Source organism: Salvelinus alpinus, chromosome 5, assembly GCF_045679555.1.
Source record: "Salvelinus alpinus chromosome 5, SLU_Salpinus.1, whole genome shotgun sequence".
Taxonomy (NCBI): domain Eukaryota; kingdom Metazoa; phylum Chordata; class Actinopteri; order Salmoniformes; family Salmonidae; genus Salvelinus; species Salvelinus alpinus.
The window spans coordinates 49068535-49091795 of NC_092090.1; the positions used below are offsets into that span (position 1 = coordinate 49068535).

General features: G+C 45.7%; 1 protein-coding gene across 1 annotated transcript in view; it reads left to right on the forward strand.

The window, feature by feature from the left end:
• Positions 1-23261, forward strand: part of LOC139575304 (SH3 and multiple ankyrin repeat domains protein 2-like) — a 182972-nt gene that overhangs the window by 75241 nt on the left and 84470 nt on the right. The window contains exon 14 of the mRNA XM_071400252.1: positions 13132-13213. Coding sequence (XP_071256353.1) covers positions 13132-13213 — 82 coding nt within the window. The remainder of the gene's footprint in view (positions 1-13131; positions 13214-23261) is intronic.

Consider the following 23261-nt stretch of genomic DNA (forward strand, 5'->3'; position numbering starts at 1 on the left):
CGGGTTCGATAGGCTCCCATGCCTCAACGGGTTCGATAGGCTCCCATGCCTCAGCTGGCTTGATAGGCTCCCATGCCTCAGCTGGCTTGATAGGCTCCCATGCCTCAGCTGGCTTGATAGGCTCCCATGCCTCAGCGGGTTCGATAGGCTCCCATGCCTCAGCGGGTTCGATAGGCTCCCATGCCTCAGCTGGCTTGATAGGCTCCCATGCCTCAGCGGGTTCGATAGGCTCCCATGCCTCAGCGGGTTCGATAGACTCCCATGCCTCAGCGGGTTCGATAGGCTCCCATGCCTTAGCGGGTTCGATAGGCTCCCATGCCTCAGCGGGTTCGATAGGCTCCCATGCCTCAGCGGGTTCGATAGGCTCCCATGCCTCAGCGGGTTCGATGGGCTCCCATGCCTCAGCGGGTTCGATGGGCTCCCATGCCTCAGCGGGTTCGATAGGCTCCCATGCCTCAGCGGGTTCGATAGGCTCCCATGCCTCAGTGGGTTCGATAGGCTCCCATGCCTCAGCGGGTTCGATAGCCTCCCATGCCTCAGCTGGGTGAACAGGTTCCCGTGCCTCGGCAACCGGGGAGGTCTCAGCCGGCTCATCAGGCTCTCACGCCTCAGCCGGTTTGTCAGGTTTCTGCGCCTCAGCGGAGACGACCGGTCCGCTCCTGATCCCCAGGATCGTCCCTTTGTTTGGCATCCTGCGGCTGGAGCTGCGCACCGTGGAGGGGGTACTGTCACATATGCTCTCTCTCCGGCGCTCTGGGTTGCCATGCTCCCATGACTCAGCCATATCAACATGTTCCCGTGCCTCAGCAGAGGTGACCGGTCCACTCCTGATCCCCCGGGATCGTCATTTTGGTCGGAGTCCTGAGGCTGGAGCCGCGCGTCGAGGAGGGGGTACTGTCACGTGTGCTCCCTCACCAGACTGCTGATTATTGCGCCCACCTGTCACCATCGTCACGCACATCAGCGCCTAATGACACTCACCTGGACTCCATCACCTCCTTGATTATCTGCCCTATTTATGTCACTCCCTTTGGTTCCTTCCCCAGATGTTATTGTTTCAGTTTGTGCATTGTTCGTGTTTCTTGTTTTGTATAATGTTTTGTTAATTTATAAAATTATTCACTCCCTGAACTTGCTTCCCGACTCCCAGCGCACACATTACATACAACAAAGTGTGAAACAAATCAAAATATATTTGAGATTCTTGAAAGTAGCCACCCTTTGCCTTGATGACAGCTTTGCACACTCTTGGCATTCTCTCAACCAGCTTCATGAGGTAGTCACCTGGAATGCATTTCAATTAACAGGTGTGCCTTGTTAATTTGTGGAATTTCTTTCCTTCAAAACGGGTTTTTGCCAATCAGTTTTGTTGTGACAAGGTAGGGTTGGTATACAGAAGATAGTCCTATTTGGTAAAAGACCAAGTGCATATTACGTCAAGAACAGCTCAAATAAGCAAAGACATTAGTTTAAGATATGAAGGTCAGTCAATCCGGAAAATGAACAGATGATCCCTGCATGTGTGGTTCCCACCGTGAAGCATGGAGTAAGAGGTGTGATGGTGTGGGTGTGCTTTGCTGGTAAAACTGTCAGTGATTTATTTAGATTCCAAGGCACACTTAACCAGCATGGCTACCACACCATTCTGCAGCGATACCGCATCCCATCTGGTTTGCACTTAGTGGGATTTTCATTTGTTTTTCAACAGGACAATGACCCAACACACCTCCAGGCTGTGTAAGGGCTATTTGACCAAGAAGGAGAGTGATGGAGTGCTGCATTAGATGACCTGGCCTCCACAATCACCCGACCTCAACCCAATTGAGATGGTTTGAGATGAGTTGGACCGCAGAGTGAAGGAAAAGCAGCCCACAAGTGCTCAGCATATGTGGGATCTCCTTCAAGACTGTTGGAAAAGCATTCCAGGTGAAGCTGGTTGAGAGAATGCCAAGAGTGTGCAAAGCTGTCATCAGGGCAAAGGGTGGCTACTTTGAAGAATCTAAAATCTATTTTGATTTGTTTAACACTTTTTTGGTTTCTACATGATTCCATATGTGTTATATCATATTTTTGATGTATTAACTATTATTCTACAATGTATAAGAAATAGTAAATAAAAAAACTTGAATGAGTAGGTGTGTCCAAACTTTTGACTGGTACTGTGTATATATATATGGGCAGATGGGGCACAGCATACCCTTATTTCCTGTCTGGCTGTTCTCACCCCATCCCGCTGACACCCCTTTTGAACCAGCCCTGGAGCAGAGAGAGCTTGTCTCACACATTGCCAGATCAGAAGTACCTTAGGGTTGCCCCCAAGAATGCCTGTCAGAAAAGGGGAACACAGTATGGTAGTAGCTAGCTAGCACAAACCCTTGCAAGTGCGGGCCTTTCATGTGTTCATTGCGAATGCATGGATAGCAGGACTTGTAAGTGTGAAGATTGGGTCTGATTGTTTACCTTACTTACATGTACTTACTTAGTACTCTTCTTTATTTTTAAAGGCAACACTTTTTGTATTGGAAAATCAGTAACTACCCAGCTTAAAATTGTAGGGAGAGAGAATATTTTTGTAATGTTTCCTTTAATGTTCCCTAATGTTTGAGTTTCCAGTTTTCCGTTAGTTAGAGGAACATTCTATCTATGTGAGCAAAAACCTTCTGTGTAACACCCTGATCTGTTTCACCTTTCTTTGTGCTTGTCTCAAGGTGTCGCCCATCTTCCCCGTTATCCCCAGTGTATTTATACCTGTGTTCTATGTTTGTCTGTTGTCCGTTCCTTTTGTTCGTCAAGCCTACCAGCATTTTTTCCCCTTGCTCCTGACTGTTTCTAGTTCCTGCTTTCTAGTTTTCCCGGTTTTGACCAATTCTGCCTACCCTGAGCCTGCCTGCCGTTATGTACCTTGTCACATCACACTGGATTATTGACCTCTGCCTGTCCTGACCCTGAGACTGCCTGCCGTTCTGTACCTTTTGGACTGTGATCTGGATTACCGACCTCTGCAACGCCATCTCCTCCCAAGGAACCACCATTGGAAGGCACGTGGAGTTGCTTCGTGGTCTGATGGAAGGGTTCCAGACCTTGGCCGAACGCCATGACAGAGCGTTGAACACAATGCTGGAGCAATTCCGCAAAACCTCCCAGCCCCTCAGTAACCCAGCTGTTAGCAGCGCCGCCTCCCCGGGCCACCCCGGGTTTCCCGAGAACACCTCTTACCTCCCCCAGAACGCTTCGATGGAGAGTCGGGCATTTCTCGCTCAGTGTTCAAGCTGCATCATCGAGCTGCAGCCCTCCTCCTTCCCCTCGGACCGCTCAAAGATAGCGTACCTCATCACGCTAATGTCCAGGAGGGCTCTCGCCTGGGCTATGGCAGTATGGGAACAACAGTCGCCGTATGCTTCAGTCTGGAGGAGTTTGTGGCAGAGGTAAAGAACGTTTTTGATGCTCCATTGTCCGTGAGAGAAGCTGCCCGGAAGTTACTCCAGCTTCGGCAAGACTCCCGCAGTGTGGCAGACTATGCAGTGGATTTCTGCACGTTGGCAGCTGAGAGTGCCTGGAACCCGGAAGCACTGTTTAACATGTTCCTGTATGGTGTTTTGGAGGAAATAAAGGACGAGCTTGCAGCCAAGGAACTACCGATGGATCTCATCACCTTGACCATTCGGATCGATGGGCGACTAAGGGAACGAAGGAAGGAAAGGAGATTCGGTTTCACTCGCCCGCCCAAGGATTCCACCTCGCCTCTGAGGCATCCCGGAAGTCTCTGTCGGCTCCGTTGCCGAGAGAACCCGAGGCTACCCAAGTTCCCTCAAGAGTCTCCGAAACCTGCCGATTCACCTCTTCCCGAGCCAATGCAACTAAGCAAAGCTAGACTGTCTCCAGCCGAACGGCTATACAGGCTTCACACTAAGAGTTGCCCGTATGCGGAACTACTGGTAATTACGTCTCCATCTGTCTACTGAAAGACCAGGCTCACCGGTAGGAGCGAGTACTCTGGTGGGCCATACAGAGAACTTTTCCTCTCCCCTTACTCACACCCTTTTTCATGCCATTTTGCTGTGGGCGTACCAATCGAAATCTCTCCGGGTACTCATCGACTCTGGGGCCGATGAGAGCTTCATGGACGCTCCCCTGGCGTCCGAGCTGGGCATCCCCACTCAGCCCCTCTCCATTCCCATTGACGTTAGAGCGCTGGACGGGCGCTCTATAGGCTGGGTCATCCACCATACCACCCCCATCAACCTACGTGTGTCAGGGAACTACAGCGAGATGATCCAATTCCTGCTCATTAAGTCTCCTCAGGTTCCCGTGGTATTGGGATTCTCTTGGCTCCAGCGACACAATCCCCTTATTGACTGGTCTGCTGGTGCCATCATGGGCTGGAGCCCGTTCTGCCACGCTCATTGCCTGAAGTCAGTGCAGCTTGCCCCGGGATGTCTTCCTGGGGGCTCGGAAGTTGCCCCGGACCTCTCCGCCATTCCCGCGGAGTACCAGGACCTCCTGGAGGTGTTCAGTAAGGCCCGGGTCACTTCGCTTCCGCCGCACAGACACTATGACTGCGGGATTGAGCATCTCCTAGGCACCACTCTGCTGTACTCTCTGTCGGGTGACTATCCTCTCTGTCGGGTCCGGTGACCAAGGCTATGGAGACCTACACTACCGTTCACATTTTTTTGTCCATTTAAAATAACATCCAATTGATCAGAAATAGAGAGTAGACATTGTTAATGTTGTAAATTACTATTGTAGCTGGAAACGGCAGATTTTTTAAATGGAAAATCTACAGTGGCGTACAGAGGCCCATTATCATCAACCATCACTCCTGTGTTCCAATGGCACATTGTGTTAGCTAATCCAAGTTTATCATTTTAAAAGGCTAATTGATCATTAGAAAACCCTTTTGCAATTATGTTAGCACAGCTGAAAACTGTTGTTCTGATTAAAGAAGCAATAAAACTGTCCTTCGTTAGCTGAGTATCTGGAGCATCAGCATTTGTGGGTTCGATTACAGGCTCAAAATGGCCAGAAACAAAGGACTTTCTTCTGAAACTCGTCAGTCTATTCTTGTTCGGAGAAATGAAGGCTATTCCATGCGAGAAATTGCCAAGAAACTGAAGATCTCATACAACGCTGTGTACTGCTCCATTCACAGAACAGCGCAAACTGGCTCTAACCAGAATAGAAAGAGGAGTGGGAGGCCCTGTTGCACAACTGAGCAAGAGGACAAGCATATTAGAGTGTCTAGTTTGAGAAACAGATGCCTCACAAGTCCACAACTGGCAGCTTCATTAAATAGTACCCGCAAAACACCAGTCTCAACGTCAACAGTGAAGAGGCGACTCCAGGATGCTGGCCTTCTAGGCAGAGTTCCTCTGTCCAGTGTCTGTGTTCTTTTGCCCATCTTAATCTTTTCTTTTTATTAGCCTGTCTGAGATATGGCTTTTTCTTTGCAACTCTGCCTAGAAGGCCAGCATCCCGGAGTCGCCTCTTTACTGTTGACGTTGAGGATTTTTTTGATGCAGTTTTCCTAAAATGATCTTATAAATAAGAATGTACCCGTGTTTGAGCCTGTGTGTTGCTAGTGATGTCCACCCAACAGTATTGTAGAGATCACAATGGTGAATTAGACGTCTGATTGGTGACAGAACGACTGGCTGCATGATACAGAGTGAAGAGCCTTCAGTGTACCGCTGGAGGCTTGCACATAATTAGTATCACCATAGTCCAACACAGAGAGAAAAATACAACAAATCAACTCTTTTCTGGCAGCAAAGGAAAAACAAGCTTTGTGTCGGTAATAAAACCCAATACACAGCTTCAATTTCCTGACAATACCTATGTGAGAATGTTGTTCATTGACTATTGCTCACCTTTCAACACCATAGTGCCCTCCAAGCTCATCACTAAGCTAAGGACCCTGGAACTGAACAGCTCCCTCTGCAACTGGAGCCTGGACTTCCTGACGGGCCACCCCCAGGTGGTTAGGGTAGGCAACAACACATCCGCCAAGCTGACCCTCAACACTGGGGCCCCTCAGGGGTGTGTGCTTAGTTCCCTCCTGTATTGCCTGTTCACCAACGACTGCGTGGCGGTGCACGACTCCAACGCCATCATTAAGTTTGCTGATGACACGACGGTGTTAAGCCTGATCACCGACGACGATGAGGCAGCCTATAGGGAGGAGGTCAGAGACCTGGCTGTGTGGTGCCAGGACAACAACCTCTCCCTCAACGTCAGCAAGGCAAAGGAGCTGAGCGTGGACTACAGGAAACGGAGGGTCGAGCACTCCCCCATTCACATCGACGGGGCTGTAGTGGAGCGGGTCGAGAGCTTCAAGTTCCTTGGTGTTCACATCACGAAGGATCTATCATGGTCCACATACACCAAAACAGTCGTGAAAATGGCACGACAACGCCTCTTCCCCCTCAGTAGGCTGAAAAGTTGTACAGCTGCACCATTGAGAGCATCTTGGCTGGCTGCATCACCTCTTGTTATGGCGACTCCTTGGCATCTACATAGGGTAGTCCGTACAGCATCACTGGGGCTGAGCTCCCTGCAATCCAGGACCTCCATACTAGGCGGGTTCAGAGGAAGGCCCTAAAAATTGTACAGCCATCCAAGTCATAGACTTTTCTCTCTGCTACCACACGGCAAGAGTTAGTTACATTGTTAGTTAAATAGTTAGTCTGTGTAGCTATTTGGTTAACTATTTAACTATCTGTATTGACCCTTTTTTGACTCATCACATACGCTGCAGCTGCTGTTTATTATCTATCCTGTTACCTAGTCACTTTTTCCTAGTTATAGGTACGTAATTGAAGTAGATATGTACGTACCTTGTACCCCCGCGCATCGACCCGGTACTGGTACCCCGTGTATATAGCCAAATTTTCGTTTCTCGTTGTGTATTTATTATTACTTTTATTATGTGTTATTGCTTTTCTATTATTTCTCAATTTTTTTGTCTCTCTGAATTTTTGGGAAGGGCCCGTAAGTAAGCACGTCACTGTTAGTCTACACCTGTTGTTTACGAAGCAGGTGACAATTCTTTTGGGATATGATACATAGGTGGGGAAGCTCAACTTCTCATGCTCTTTGCATACATCCTTGAATGCTTTATGGAAGTAAGAAAATACTAATTCAACATCAGGGATGATTTCAACTCATCAATGTTAAGAACATAATGTAAAAAACCCTGAGTATCAAACTGCTTCTAGCATGAAATTATCCCCGATTTGGTAGTGGGTGGATACACACACACACACACACACACACACACAGGCATGCACACACATGCTCACACTGTACAGAAGCAGAAGTGTGCTCGTGCGAACACACACACACAAAGCCATAGAAAAACTGAAATGTTAGTAGATCACTACCTGTGACAATGAACTCTTAAACTCTGGTTCCTGGTGCCATCATCTGTCACGTTCCTGACCTATTTTCTGTTAGTTTTTGTGTGTTAGTTGGTCAGGACGTGAGGTTGGGTGGGCATTCTATGTTTTCTGTTTCTGTGTTGGTTTTGGGTTACCTGGTATGGCTCTTAATTAGAGGCAGGTGTTTGGCGTTCCTCTAATTAAGAGTCATATTTAGGTAGGCGTTGTCACAGTGTTCGTTGTGGGTGATTGTCTCCTGTGTCTGTGTTATGTCTTACACCATACGGGATTGTTTCGGTTGTTCGTGTGTTTCGATGTAGTATGTTTCCTGTCCGTAAGTGTTACGTATTAGTTATGTAAGTTTATGTTCAGGTTTCGTATACGTCGTTTTGTTATTTTGTAAATTTGAAAGTGTTTGTGTTTTCGTGTTGCCATCGTCGTATTTATAATAAAGATGGCTTATTTCCCTCAAGCTGCATTTTGGTCTGAAGATCCTTCTCTCCTCACCTCATCCGAGGATGAGGAGAGCGACAGCCGTTACAGAATCACCCACCAACACGCTAAGACCAAGCGGCAAGGGAAAACGAAACGGAGTAAGGGACAGGAGAGAAAGGAGCAATGGACATGGGACGATGTTTTGGATGGAAAGGGTTGCTACACTTGGGAGGAGATCCTGGCTGGGAGGGATCGCCTCCCATGGGAACAGGTGGAGGCATTGAGGAGAGCAGAGGCTACCTGGGAGAGGAACCGGAGCTATGAGGGAACGCGTCTGGCACGGAAGCCGAAAAAGCCCGTAAGTAATTCCCAAAAATTTCTTGGGGGGGGGCTAGGAGATAGTGGGCCAAGGGCAGGTAGGAGACCTGCGCCCACTTCCCAGGCTTACCGTGGAGAGCGGGAGTACGGGCAGGCGCCGTGTTACGCAGTAGAGCGCACGGTGTCTCCTGTACGAGTGCATAGCCCAGTGCGGGTTATTCCACCTCCCCGCACTGGTAGGGCTAGATTGAGTATTGAGCCAGGTGTCATGAGGCCGGCTCAACGCGTCTGGTCTCCAGTGCGTCTCCTCGGGCCGGCATACATGGCACCTGCCTTACGCATGGTTTCCCCGGTTCGCCTACATAGCCCGGTGCGGGTTATTCCACCTCCCCGCACTGGTCGGGCAACCGGGAGTATTCAACCAGGTAAGGTTGGGCAAGCTCAATGCTCAAGAGTGCCAGTACGCCTCCACGGTCCGGTATTTCCGGCACCACCTCCCCGCCCCAGCCTAGTACCTACAGTGTCTACACTACGCACTAGGCTACCAGTGCGTATCCTGAGCCCTGTTCCTCCTCCACGCACTCTCCCTGTAGTGCGTGTATCTAGCCCGGTGCCTCCAGTTCCGGCCCCACGCACTAAGCTACCAGTGCGTCTCCAGAGCCCTGTACACACTGTTTCTTCTCCCCCTACTAATCCTGATGTGCTTGCCCTCAGCCCGGTGTCACCAGTGCCGGTACCTCGCACCAGGTATAGAGTGGGCTTTGAGAGTCCAGTGTGCCCTGTCCCTGCTCCCCGCACTAGTATGAAGGTGCGTGTCCTTAGCCCGGTGCCTCCAGTTCCGGCACCACGCACCAGGTCTACAGTGCGCCGTATCCGGCCAGAGCCATCCGTCTCCCCAGCGCCATCTGAGCCATCCGTCTCCCCAGCGCCATCTGAGCCATCCGTCTCCCCAGCGCCATCTGAGCCATCCGTCTCCCCAGCGCCATCTGAGCCATCCGTCTCCCCAGCGCCATCTGAGCCATCCGTCTCCCCAGCGCCATCTGAGCCATCCGTCTCCCCAGCGCCGTCTGAGCCATCCGTCTGCAATGAGCCTGCAAAGCCGCCCGTCTGCCATGAGCCTGCAAAGCCGCCCGTCTGCCATGAGCCTACAGAGCCGTCCGCCAGACAGGAGCCGCTAGAGCCGTCCGCCAGACAGGAGCCGCTAGAGCCGTCCGCCAGACAGGATCTGCCAGAGCCGCCAACCAGACAGGATCTGCCAGAGCCGCCAACCAGACAGGATCTGCCAGAGCCGCCAACCAGACAGGATCTGCCAGAGCCGCCAATCAGACAGGATCTGCCAGAGCCGCCAGCCAGACAGGATCTGCCAGAGCCGTCAGCGAGCCATGAGCAGCCAGAGCCGTCAGAGAGCCATGAGCAGCCAGAGCCGTCAGAGAGCCATGAGCAGCCAGAGCCGTCAGAGAGCCATGAGCAGCCAGAGCCGTCAGAGAGCCATGAGCAGCCAGAGCCGTCAGAGAGCCATGAGCAGCCAGAGCCGTCAGAGAGCCATGAGCGTCGAGAGCCGTCAGCCTGCCATGAGCGTCGAGAGCCGTCAGCCTGCCATGAGCGTCGAGAGCCGTCAGCCTGCCATGAGCGTCGAGAGCCGTCAGCCTGCCATGAGCGTCGAGAGCCGTCAGCCTGCCATGAGCGTCGAGAGCCGTCAGCCTGCCATGAGCGTCGAGAGCCGTCAGCCTGCCATGAGCGTCGAGAGCCGTCAGCCTGCCATGAGCGTCGAGAGCCGTCAGCCTGCCATGAGCGTCGAGAGCCGTCAGCCTGCCATGAGCGTCGAGAGCCGTCAGCCAGCCATGAGCATCGAGAGTCGTCAGTCAGCCATGAGCTGCCCTTCAGCCTGAAAAGGCTAGATACCCAGAACTGCCCATCAGTCCAGAGCTGTCTCTCTGTCCGGAGCTGCCTTTCAGTCCGGAGTTGCCCCTCTATCCTGATCTCCCTCTCTATCTTTATCTACCTCTATAGTCTTATCTATCCCTCTGTCTTGGTTTATCTCTCTGTCCCGGTATTGTCATTATTAGATTTGTTATTAGGAGGATTTTGTGGGGGAAGTAAGAGGGTGGACATTCTTGGAGGGAGGAGGCTAGGATGGATTATGGTGGGGTGGGAACCGCGCCCGGAGCCTGAGCCACCACCGTGGTTAGATGCCCACCCAGACCCTCCCCTAGACTTTGTGCTGGTGCGTCCGGAGTTCGCACCTTGTGGGGGGGGTACTGTCACGTTCCTGACCTATTTTCTGTTAGTTTTTGTGTGTTAGTTGGTCAGGACGTGAGGTTGGGTGGGCATTCTATGTTTTCTGTTTCTGTGTTGGTTTTGGGTTACCTGGTATGGCTCTTAATTAGAGGCAGGTGTTTGGCGTTCCTCTAATTAAGAGTCATATTTAGGTAGGCGTTGTCACAGTGTTCGTTGTGGGTGATTGTCTCCTGTGTCTGTGTTATGTCTTACACCATACGGGATTGTTTCGGTTGTTCGTGTGTTTCGATGTAGTATGTTTCCTGTCCGTAAGTGTTACGTATTAGTTATGTAAGTTTATGTTCAGGTTTCGTATACGTCGTTTTGTTATTTTGTAAATTTGAAAGTGTTTGTGTTTTCGTGTTGCCATCGTCGTATTTATAATAAAGATGGCTTATTTCCCTCAAGCTGCATTTTGGTCTGAAGATCCTTCTCTCCTCACCTCATCCGAGGATGAGGAGAGCGACAGCCGTTACATCATCAGTAGCAAACTTACCATCAGGCAGAAGAGGCAATTGCCTCAGGCCTCAAATCTTCAAGGGGCCTCATGAGCTGTGTATAATTAAATAAATAATACTAGTAATCATTTTTTTATATATGTATTTTCTAATAGTATTAACAAGTGTCATTAATCACCCACAGACTGGTTCATAATAAAGGACTATTCAACCCTGACAGAGTTCCTGTGCATTATTTCACGCGATATGATTGCAAACGTGACTTTCATTGAAATTAAGTTGCAGCAATGAGGCGGTTTCAGAGCGGGGTAGAGAAATGAAAATGAAAGAAGATTTCATTTTAACAGAAAAATTACCTACACTACCAGTCAAAAGTTTTAGAACACTTACTAATTCAAGGGTTTTTCTTTATTTTTAATCTGTACACATCAACACGATGAAATAACACATATGGAATCATGTAGTAACCAAAAAAGTGTTAAACAAATCAAAATATATTTTATATTTGAGATTCTTCAAATAGCCACCCTTTGCCTTGTTGACAGCTTTGCACACTCTTGGCATTCTCTCAACCAGCTTCAAGGTAGTCACCTGGAATCCATTTCAATTAACAGGTGTTTCTTGTTAAAAGTTAATTTGTGTAATTTCTTTCCTTCCTAATGCGAGAGAGAAAGACACACACACATGCAGGTGTTTCTTTGAGAAGGAGAATGCCTCACAGACAAAGGTCCTTATTCTCTATTTGGTATTTACATTTTTTGGGTGGGGTATTTTCATTTTCTCCTCTATTTGCAAGACAGTTAAATATAGTATTGGCATGTCTGTGTTTCTGTTTGTTTCAGAACTTCAATCATATAGTTGTTGTGCCTTTGCTGTGTAAGCCCTCAAATACTTTAAACCCTGCTAAGTTTATTTATTACTCATAAATAATTTTTTATTTGTCTTGCTCATTCCGTGTCCTTTTCATTCCCCCAAACTATGTAAGTTGAGTGTCAGTAGGAGGGAGGGAGCAAAGAAGGGAGGAATATGGGAGGAAAAGTAGAAAATAGGGAAATGCAGGTCAACAAAGACCCCCCTTCACATTGAACTGTAACCAAATCAGTAACCGTCCCCCCTCTTCCACACACACACACACACACACACACACACACACACACACATGCACACCCTTCAATTATTCTACCACTCCCCCTGCACACCCACACATTCAGACATAGACACACACACACACTAAGGAAAACTTCACAACGACCACACATGCACGTCATGTACCTTCTCCATTGATCGGTGGTCATGGAAACAAACTCCATACAGTACACCGGTGGTTGCCATGGAGTGGGCCTGTTGTGATGTAGTATGTATCTCTTTCACCTCCCTCTCTTTATTCTCTCTTCTCCTTTACATTATGTTCTCTTCTCAGCAATAACCACAGAGCTCAACTCAGATTATATCGTTAACGCTCAGTGGGACTGCCTGTCTGGTTTTCGGGCTTCTCTCTAGACACTGTGGATTGGGCATTTCTGGACATTCGAGGCATGTCACTGCCACTGATTGCATCTGAAAGAAAGGGAGAGAGAGAAAGAGGAAGAGCGAGGGAAAGACAGAGAAAGGGTGTCTGAAAGAATGAGAGTGATAGAAAGACGGTGTATGTGAAAGACAGAAATTGAGGGAGAGAAAGAGGGAAGAGACATTTAGGAGTGCAAATGGAAAAAACTGGCTCTATCGGGAGGAACGTTTGTTTTGGAGGTAACTGTGTGTGTGTGTGTGTGTGTGTGTGTGTGTGTGTGTGTGTGTGTGTGTGTGTGTGTGTGTGTGTGTGTGTGTGTGTGTGTGTGTGTGTGTGTGTGTGTGTGTGTGTGTGTGTGTGGGTAAGTGTTGTTGTTTTTTTACCAAAGGAGATTGTAGTTATTTGCGTTACAGTGGTGCACACTTCTGCAGCTTGTTGTCAGTCACCTTATCCAATACTTTCAGAGTTACATACTTGAAGTGCCTATAGGGTGGTAGGGGTTGGGGTTCAATTTGTAATTTGTAATTCGTTTTGTACCCTTAGAATGAAAACTGGTGCGTGTCCATATTTCTATGGTTGTTTGCACAGTTGATTGGATTGCAGAGCTGCACTTTCTTGTAAAGGAGTTTCACAGTTTGCATGTTGCTGTTGTTTGTTTATCTCTTTCTATTAGGGATGATGAATTGATTTCTGTAGCCATGCATGCGGTAGGTGACTGATGTGGCCAATGACTGTTGGTCCTCCTGTTCTTCCACAGACACAAGAGCTGACCGCTCGGACAGGAGGAAACTCTTCCGACACTACACTGTGGGGTCCTACGATAGCTTTGATGCCTCCAGGTAAGGTTACTCCGATGCCTTTATTAAAACACACACAAGCATACACACACAGACACACAGGGTGATAAGATAAGTGGAAGTTTATGTGAAGTGGTAACTTGTGTCAGAGCAGTGTTTTGAGGTTTGTTTTTGCTCTAGTTTTCAGTTGTTATCATTACATTCTTCTCCTCTTCTTCTTCTCTCTCATTGTCTTATCCACTCCCAGTCACAGGCTTACTTTCCAAGGTGTTGGATATGTCCACTAGGCAATTTTAGACCACTAATCACAGCATATAGTGTGATATAGGCATATCTCCCATAAGGGGCCGTTTGAAAATTACTGTGGGGGACCAAGATAGGAGAGGGGGTGGTGCCATTTTTTTCTTTGCTTTGGGGAGGGTTGTGTAGTTTTTTTGGGGCACACAGTGGAGGGTATAGTGCATTTCCCCCCCTATTTACATTCACCGTTTTGGCAGGTTTTCCTATATTCCATCCTAGCCAACTTTCCCATCTAATTACATATGCCTCCCCTATGGAACCTGTGGTTCGACCAATAGAAAATGTTCTATGGGACACCTGTTTTGCCACTGACAGGCCGTGCACTGCAAGACACAGGTTCGTTGTGTGAATGAATGAATGAATGGATTTCACTCTGTTCTGTATAGGCTACGTTTATAATGCATCAGTGCTGCAATGTATCAATTTATCACCGCCAGATCACATCCCAACAGAGCTACACGTAGCCTACGCTCTCGCCATTCAATCTTCCCCACCAGGTCATTTTGATTGCCTATTTTATATTCAGCAAGCAAGAGTGCTTCTTCTCCTCAAAAAAAAAAAAAATGCTCAAAATATATATATATATTTTTTTCAATATTACGTACTAAACTATAGGCCTATGTTGCTATTCTTGGATTCGCATTGGGCTAGGCTAGTCATTGAATAGCCCATTCATAGACGCTAACTACCTTTAGCGCCTATTGATGATAGTAACTTCTGGCCGGGGGAGTTTGGTTAAGAGCCCGACGTTTGCTCTAAACGTTAAGACGTTGGTAGCTAGCTGTTGCTAAATATCTCAAACTAAAAGTATCATTTTTGGGACAAATCAGTCCCTCAAGCCTTAACTCATCTGGATCTATTATTTAATAATTTGGCTATTGAGCATGTTGAAGAGACTAAACTGCTGGGTGTCACCTTAGATAGCAAGCTATCATGGACGTGACCCGCCAAACTGCGCTTCTTATCACCCGCCTGCTTAACCAGGAAGCCAGCTGCACCAATGTGTCAGAGGAAACACCGTTCACCTGATGACCAAGGTCAGCCTGCAGGTGCCCGGACCACCCCAAGGAGTCGCTAGAGCGCGATGAGCCAAGAAAAGCCCCCCCGCCCAAACCCTCCCCTAACCCGGATGACGTTGGGTCAATTGTACGCCACCCTATGGGACTCCCGATCACGGCCGGTTGTGATACAGCTCAGGATCGAACCCGGATCTGTAGTGATGCCTCTAGCACTGCGATGCAATGCCCTAGACCGCTGCGCCACTCGGGAGGCCCTAGGAAAGTATCTTTCATAATTATTTTCTAAAAACTAAAGGTTAAATTACTACACACCTTTATCGGGTTAGGGTTCACACGCACCATATTTCCATGTTACAGCCCTTGTTTACGGAAAACAGACGGAAGACAAAGTCTACTACCTGTGCTAATTAGCTATATGTGTCTCTGAACACCTGTGTGTAAATGGAAGATGGACGCAACGAACGTGTTGTCACTGAAAAATACTGTTGGCTGCAACTGTGTTAAAACCACATAAAACAGTATACAGTAAGTGTATATTTTGCATTTGTCAAACTGTCGAATTATTTTGATGTGATATGAAAGTAGAGGGCTTAATATATCTAGAACCGCACCACCATTGTGAATCGATTCACGTTTAGATGGAGTATTTGGCTGTTTTGGCTGCCAGAGCCAATTTGCCTATACACAGAACGTGTAAGGTCCTTGGAATATAAGGAGTAACGTTAGGCTCCTTTAGTCCATCATTGGCCTAGTCATTCAAGAGCAATAAAGAATAGAGAGAGGAGAGGAGAGGGTGAGAGGAGAGTCTGTGGAGATTCCAGCTGAGAATTGCACAAGAAGGGAAGAGTCAGAAAGATATATAGACTAAATTAGAAGTTAAGCTAATTAAAAAGTTTCAAAAAGGTAGGTATGTAATGATGATCAGCATATACAGTACCAGTCAAATGTTTGGACAAACTTACTCATTCAAGGGTTTTTCTTTATTTCACTATTTTCTACATTGTAGAATAATAGTGAAGACATCAACACTATGATATAACACATATGGAATCATGTAGTAACCAAAAAAGTGTTAAAAAAATCAAAATACATTTTATATTTGAGATTCTTCAAAGTAGCCACCCTTTGCCTTGATGGCAGCTTTGCATACTCTTAGCATTCTCTTAACCAGCTTCAACTGGAATGCTTTTCCAACAGTCTTGAAGGAGTTCCCACATATGCTGAGCACTTGTTGGCTGCTTTTCCTTCACTCTGCGGTTTAACTCATCCCAAACCATCTCAATTGGTTGAGAGTCTTCCACTAGATGTCAACAGTCTTTAGAACCTTGTTTGAGGCTTCTAATGTGAAGTGGGGGCGAGTGAGAGGGGAATGAGTCAGAGGTCTGCCAGAGAGCCACGAGCTGACCAGGCGCGTTCATGTGAGAAAGTTAGCTTGCGCTCCATTGCATTTCTGAAGACAAAGGAATTCTCCGGTTGGAATATTATTGAAGATTTATGTTAAAAACATCCTAAAGATTGATTCTATACATCATTTGACATGTTTCTACGGACTGTAACGGAACTTTTTGACGTTTCGTCTGCACCTAGTAATCGCGCGTCATGAATTTCGATTACTGGGCTAAACACGCTAACAAAAAGGAGGTATTTGGACATAAATTATGGACTTCATCGAACAAAACAAACATTTATTGTGGAACTGTGATGCCTGGGAGTGCATTCTGATGAAGATCATCAAAGGTAAGTGAATATTTATAATGCTATTCTGACATCTGTTGACTACACAACATGGCGGATATCTCTTTGGGTTGTGTTGGTCTCTGAGCGCTGTACTCAGATTATTGCATGGTGTGCTTTTTCCGTACAGTTTTTTAAAAATCTGACACAGCGGTTGCATTAAGGAGAAGTGCATCTAAAATTCCATGCATAACAGTTGTATCTTTTAGCAATGTTTATTATGAGGATTTCTGTAAATTGATGTGGCTCTCTGCAAAATCACTGGATGTTTTGGGACTACTGAACATAACGCGCCAATGTAAACTCAGAGTTTTGGATATAAATATGAACTTTACCGAACAAAACATACATGTATTGTGTAACATGAAGTCCTATGAGTGTCATCTGATGAAGATCATCAATGGTTAGTGATTCATTTTATCTCTATTTCTGCTTTTTGTGACTCCTCTCTTTGGCTGGAAAAATGTCTGTGTTTTTCTGTGACTTGGCTCTGACCTAACATAATCGTTTGGTGTGCTTTTGTCGTAAAGCCTTTTTGAAATCAGACACTGTGGCTGGATTTACAACAAGTGTATCTTTAAAATGGAAATACTTGTATGTTTGAGGAATTTTAATTATGGGATTTCTGTTGTTTTGAATTTGGCGCCCTGCAGTTTCACTGGCTGTTGACGAGGTGAGACGCTACCGTCCCACATACCCTAGAGAGGTTAAGAAGGAAAGAAATTCCACAAATTTACTTTTAACAAGGCACACCTGTTAATTGAAATTCATTCCAGGTGACTGGTTGAGCTGGTTGAGAGAATGCCAAGTGTGCAAAGCAGTCATCAAGGCAAAGGGTGGCTACCAATTTGTAAGTCGCTCTGGATAAGAGCGTCTGCTAAATGACTTAAATGTAAATGTACTTTGAATAATCTCAAATATAAAATATATGTTGATTTGTTTAACCCTTTTTTGGTTACTACATGATTCCATATGTGTTATTTCATAGTTTTGATGTCTTCACTATTGTTCAACTTCTGACTGGTACTGTATGTGTGAGAGAACTGATGACAGGTGCCAGTTTTGTGGTTCCTCTCTTATTAAATGGGAGGAACTGAAGCAAACGCTCCTGTCATAATTGAATAATCTTGTAATATTCTTGGTAGCCTCCATTATTTCTCTCTCGTTAGCCTCTCTAACCACTTTGAACAACATATTGTAATGATAATAGTAGGGTGTGAGCTCGCCCGCCGAAGTGGTGGGTGGACCCTCAACCTTCTATCCCATAGCCCAGCATGGCATCAACTGTGCCACAAAACCAAGCTTAAGTGGCAGAGTCGATATCCGCGCTTAGAAACACAGGGTTGCTACACTATTGCCAAGGCAGTTACTGTTGTCTTAATCATTATTAAGTTAATTCAACAAAATTGGAGGGTAATATCATTTCTTTCAAGTATAAGGTGAGGGTCAGGTGAAAATATGTTTATGTTGGGCAGGGAGGTAAAAAAAAATCATGACAACTCCTCCCCCCTAATAATTTTCGAATGGTCCCTAACTCGACCAGATAGTCAGACCCTTTGACTTTTTCCACATTTAGTTACGTTACAGCCTTATTCTAAAATTGATTCAATAAATAAAAATCCTCATCAATCTACACACAATACCCCATAATTACAAAGTGAAACAGGTTTTAGAAATGTATGCACATTTATGAAAAATAAAAGACTGAAATACCTTATTTACATTAGTATTCAGACCCTTTGCTATGAGACTCGAAATTGAGCTCAGGTGCCTCCTGTTTCCATTGATCATCCTTGAGATGTTTTTAGAACTTGTTTGGAGTCCACCTGTGGTAAATTCAATTGTTTGGACATGATTTGGAAAGGCACACACCTGTCTATATAAGGTCCCACAGTTGACAGTGAATGTCAGAGAAAAAACCAAGCCATGAGGTCAAAGCAATTGTCCGTAGAGCCCAGAGACAAGATTGTGTCGTGGCTCAGATCTGGGGAAGGGTACCAAAACATTTATGCAGCATTGAACGTCCCCAAGAACACAGTGGCCTCCATCATTCTTAAATGGAAGAAGTTTGGAACCACAAAGATTCTTCCTAGAGCTGGCTGCCCCGCCAAACTGAGCATTCGGGGGAGAAGGTCATTGGTCAGGGAGGTGACCAAGAACCCGATGGTCACTCTGACAGAGCTCCAGAGTTCTTCTGTGGAGATGGGAGAACCTTCCAAAAGGACAACCATCTCTCCAGCAATCTACCAATCAGGCCTTTATGGTGGAGTGGCCAGACGGATGTCACTCCTCAGTAAAAGGCACATGACAGCCCGCTTGAAGTTTGCCAAAAGGCACCTAAAGGACTCTCAGACCATGAGAAACAAGATTCTCTGTTCGGATGAACTCAAGATTGAACTCTTTGGCCTGAATGCCAAGCGTCACATCTGGAGGAAACCTGGCATCATCCCTACGGTGAAGCATGGTGGTTGCAGCATCATAATGTGGGGATGTTGTTCAGTGGCAGGGACTGGGAGACTAGTCAGAATTGACAGAAAGATGAACGGAGCAAAGTACAGAGAGATCCTTGATGAAAAACTGCTCCAGAGCACTCAGGACCTTACACTGGGGGAAGGTTCACCTTCCAACGGACAACAACCCTAAGCACACAGCCAAGATAACGCAGGAGTGGCTTCGGGACAAGTCTCGGAATGTCTTTGAGTAATCTGATGGAACATCTCTGGAGAGACTTGAAAATAGCTGTGCAGCGACGCTCCCCATCCAACTTGACAGAGCTTGAGAGGATCTGCAGAGAAGAATGGGAGAAACTCCTCAAATACAGGTGCCAAGCTTGTACCGTCATACCCAAGAAGACTAGAGGATGTTTTTTTATTAATTTTTTATTTCACCTTTATTTAACCAGGTAGGCCAGTTGAGAACAAGTTCTCATTTACAACTTTGACCTGGCCAAGATAAAGCAAAGCAGTGCGACACAAACAACACAGAGTTACACATGGGATAAACAAACGTACAGTCAATAACACCATAATCACTACCAAAGGTGTTTCAACAAAGTACCGAGTAAAGTGTCTGAAAACTTATGTAAATGTAATGTTACATTTCTGTATTTTTAATACATTTTCAAAAAATAAAAAATAACTGTTTTTGCTTTGTATTTAACGGGACTGTGTGTGGATTGATAAGGGATTTTTTTTAAATACATTTTAGAATAAGGCTGTAATGTAGGAAAATGTGGAATAAGTCAAGGAGTCTGCATACTTTCTGAATGCACTGTAAATATGCAGGAGCCGTGTATGTACTACATAGGTCAAGGTGAACAACTGATAGTGGCAAGTCACGGAATAGCCTATGATAACAGATAACTCAGCAATGAGCTGTCATCGCATCCAAACCTGACTACTAAGCTACTATTATCTGTATCCCAAGCTGAAGTAGGGCTTAAAAAAATGCTTCTAATTAAAAAAAAATTAGGCTGAGCCATCAAGGCCCTTTTTGCTCTTTAAAGATTCATAATAGATTTTTAACAGACAGAAGGGGATTTAATTTGACATGAGCCAGGAAATATCCTGGCCAACAGGCACAGGGAGAGAAAAAGGCGCCAAATGTAGACCGACAATCTTTCTCAGAATTGTTGTCAACGTCAACATCAGGGACAGGAAAGAGGAAAACAAAAGGAACCAAAAATAAAACAACAATAGCCTGTAACGAGAACTGTATACATTGTATACCAAACATTTGGAACACCTTCCTAATATTGAGTTGCCCCCCCACCCGCCTTTTGCCCTCAGAACAGCCACAATTTGTCAGGGAATGGACTCTACAAAGTGTTGAAAGTGTTCCATGCTGGCCCATGTTGCTGGCCCATGTTGACTTCAATTCTTCCCACAGTTGTGTCAAGTTGGCTAGATGTCCTTTGGTTGGTGGATCATTCTTGATGCACAAGGAAAACTGTTGAGCTTGAAAAACCCGGTAGTGTTGCTGTTCTTGCGCCTGACACTAACTACCATACCCCGTTCAGAGGCACTTAAATATTTTGTCTTGCCCATTCACCCTCTGAATGGCACACAAACTCAATCCAAGTCTCAATTGTCTCAAGGCTAAGAAATCCTTCTTTAACCCTTCTCATCGTCTTCATCTACACTGATTAAGGTTAAATTAAACAAGTATCATCATAAGGGATCATAGGTTTCACCTGGATTCACCTGGTCAGTCTATGTCATGGAATGAGCAGGTGTCATTAATGTGTTGTATACTCAGTGTATATCCATATGTACACAAAACTAGCCTGTACGTACAGTTGAAGTCGGAAGTTTACATACACCTTAGCCAAATACATTTAAACTCAGTTTTTCACAACTCCTGACATTTAATCCTCGTAAAAATTCCCTGTCTTAGGTCAGTTGGATCACCACTTTATTTTAAGAATGTGAAATGTCAGAATAATAGTAGAAAGAATGATTTATTTCAGCTTTTATTTCTTTCATCATCTTCCCAGTGGGTCAGAAGTTTACATACACGCAATGAGTATTTGGTAGCATTGCCTTTAAATTGTTTAACTTGGGTCAAACGTTTTGGGCAGTCTTCCACAAGCTTCCCACAATAAGTTGGGTGCATTTTGGCCCATTCCTCCTGACAGAGCTGGTGTAACTGAGTCAGGTTTGTAGGCCTCCTTGCTCGCACACGCTTTTTCAGTTCTGCCCACAACTTTTCTAGAGGATTGAGGTCAGGGCTTTGTGATGGCCACTCCAATACCTTGACATTGTTGTCCTTAAGCCATTTTGTCACAACTTTGGAAGTATGCTTGGGGTCATTGTCCATTTGGAAGACTCATTTGTGACCAAGCTTTAACTTTCTGACTGATGTCTTGAGATGTTGCTTCAATATACCCACATAATTTTCCTTTCCTCATGTTGCCATCTATTTTGTGAAGTGCACCAGACCCTCCTGCAGCAAAGCTCAACATGATGCTGCCACCCCCGTGCTTCACGGTTGGGATGGTGTTCTTCGGTTTGCAAGCCTCCCCCTTTTTCCTCCAAACATAACGATGGTCATTATGGCCAAACAGTTCTATTTTTGTTTCATCAGACCAGAGGACATTTCTCCAAAAAGTACGATCTTTGTCCCCATCTGCAGTTGCAAACAGTAGTCTGCCTTTTTCATGGCGGTTTTGGAGCAGTGACTTCTTCCTTGCTGAGCGGCCTTTCAGGGTATGTCGATATAGGACTCGTTTTACTGTGGATATAGATACTTTTGTACCTGTTTCCTCCAGCATCTTCACAAGGTCCTTTGCTATTGTTCTGGGACTTTTCGCACCAAAGTACATTCATCTCTAGGAGACAGAACGCGTCTCCTTCCTGAGCGGTATGACAGCTGCATGGTCCCATGGTGTTTATACTTGCGTACTATTGTTTGTACAGAGGAACGTAGTACCTTCAGGCGTTTGGAAATTGCTCCCAAGGATGAACTAGACTTGTGGAGGTCTACAATTTTTTTCCTGAAGTCTTGGCTGATTTATTTTGATTTTCCCATGATGTCAAGCAAAGAGGCACTGCGTTTGAAGGTAGGCCTTGAAATACATTCACAACAAAATTCCAATTGACTCAAATGATGTCAATTAACCAATCAGAAGCTTCTAAAGCCATGACATCATTTTCTGGAACGTTACAAGCTGTTTGAAGGCACAGTCAACTTAGTGTATGTAAACTTCTGACCCACTGGAATTGTGATACAGTGAATTATAAGTGAAATAATCTGTCTGTAAACATTTGTTGGAAAATGTACTTGTGTCATGCACAAAGTAGATGTCCTAACCGACTTGCCAAAACTATAGTTTGTTAACAAGACATTTGTGGAGTGGTTGAAAAACAAGTTTTAATTACTCCAACCTAAGTGTATGTAAACTTCCGACTTCAACTGTAAATGGCTCTGCCTGTAACAAGAAAGGACAATTTAGGTATTTGGTATTTTATTAGGATCCCCATTAGCTATTGCAAAAGCAGCAGCTATTCGTACTGGGGTCCACACAAAACATGAAAGATTACATAATACAGAACATTAATAGACAAGAGCAGCTCAAGGACAGAACTACATCAATAAAAAATAAACTTCAAAAAGGCATACATAGCCTACATATCAATACCGGTCATTTGGTTCGACATTTGAATTAGTGCAGTGGTCACATCACCAGGACTACCATGCGTTGATATCCCACAGAAGCCTATTGCGGGCTTGGGTTCTGGCCTCACATTGTAAACACGTTTTGACACTTGTATCTGTTATTGTCACTCGGGTGGTTGGATAGAGATGATTCAATCAATAACATGCAAACTCTCCTCTGTCAAACCATAGGAAGTGGTTAAATCAACAAAGCGGCGACGCTTCAGGTGATAACGGTGCCATTGACCACTAATGTCATTGACCGCTGGACTCCATGTCTGACAGTTCATGGGCGATAACCTCATGGGCTATTTTAATGTGTGATCGTATTGCTTTTGATCTTGCTGATTATCCTGACAAGTTAAAGTGACTGGGTGTTTTGAATAAACGTTATTTAAATAAAAAGTTGTATTATTACTATAATAATAATACCAATAATAATATAACCAGTATGTTGTCCTTTTTTTCTAAACAGATTGCGTTGCTAAGGAAACTCTGCATTTGCTGCTCTGTTGCTAGGAAGGCAGTTGCAGCTCTCTATCTCTCCTCTCATCCCTCACCATGCCTGTTTAATGCGTCTCATATCTCATACACTGTCTGGGTGGATTTTACCATTTTTTTACCCCTCATTTGAAATTGTAGAGTACACGCACTCGCGCACGCACGCACGCACGCACTCGCGCACGCACACACACACACACACACACACACACACACACACACACACACAGAGAGAGCTTCTTAGGTGCCATGGTGTGAAGGAAGGATAAAATTAGGGAAATTGTGAGATTTACTGCCAATTGAAAGTTCAATAGGTGCCTTTCATTCCCCCCTAATCCCAGCTCTTATGGCAGATAAACGTTAGCAAATGTGTATGCCAC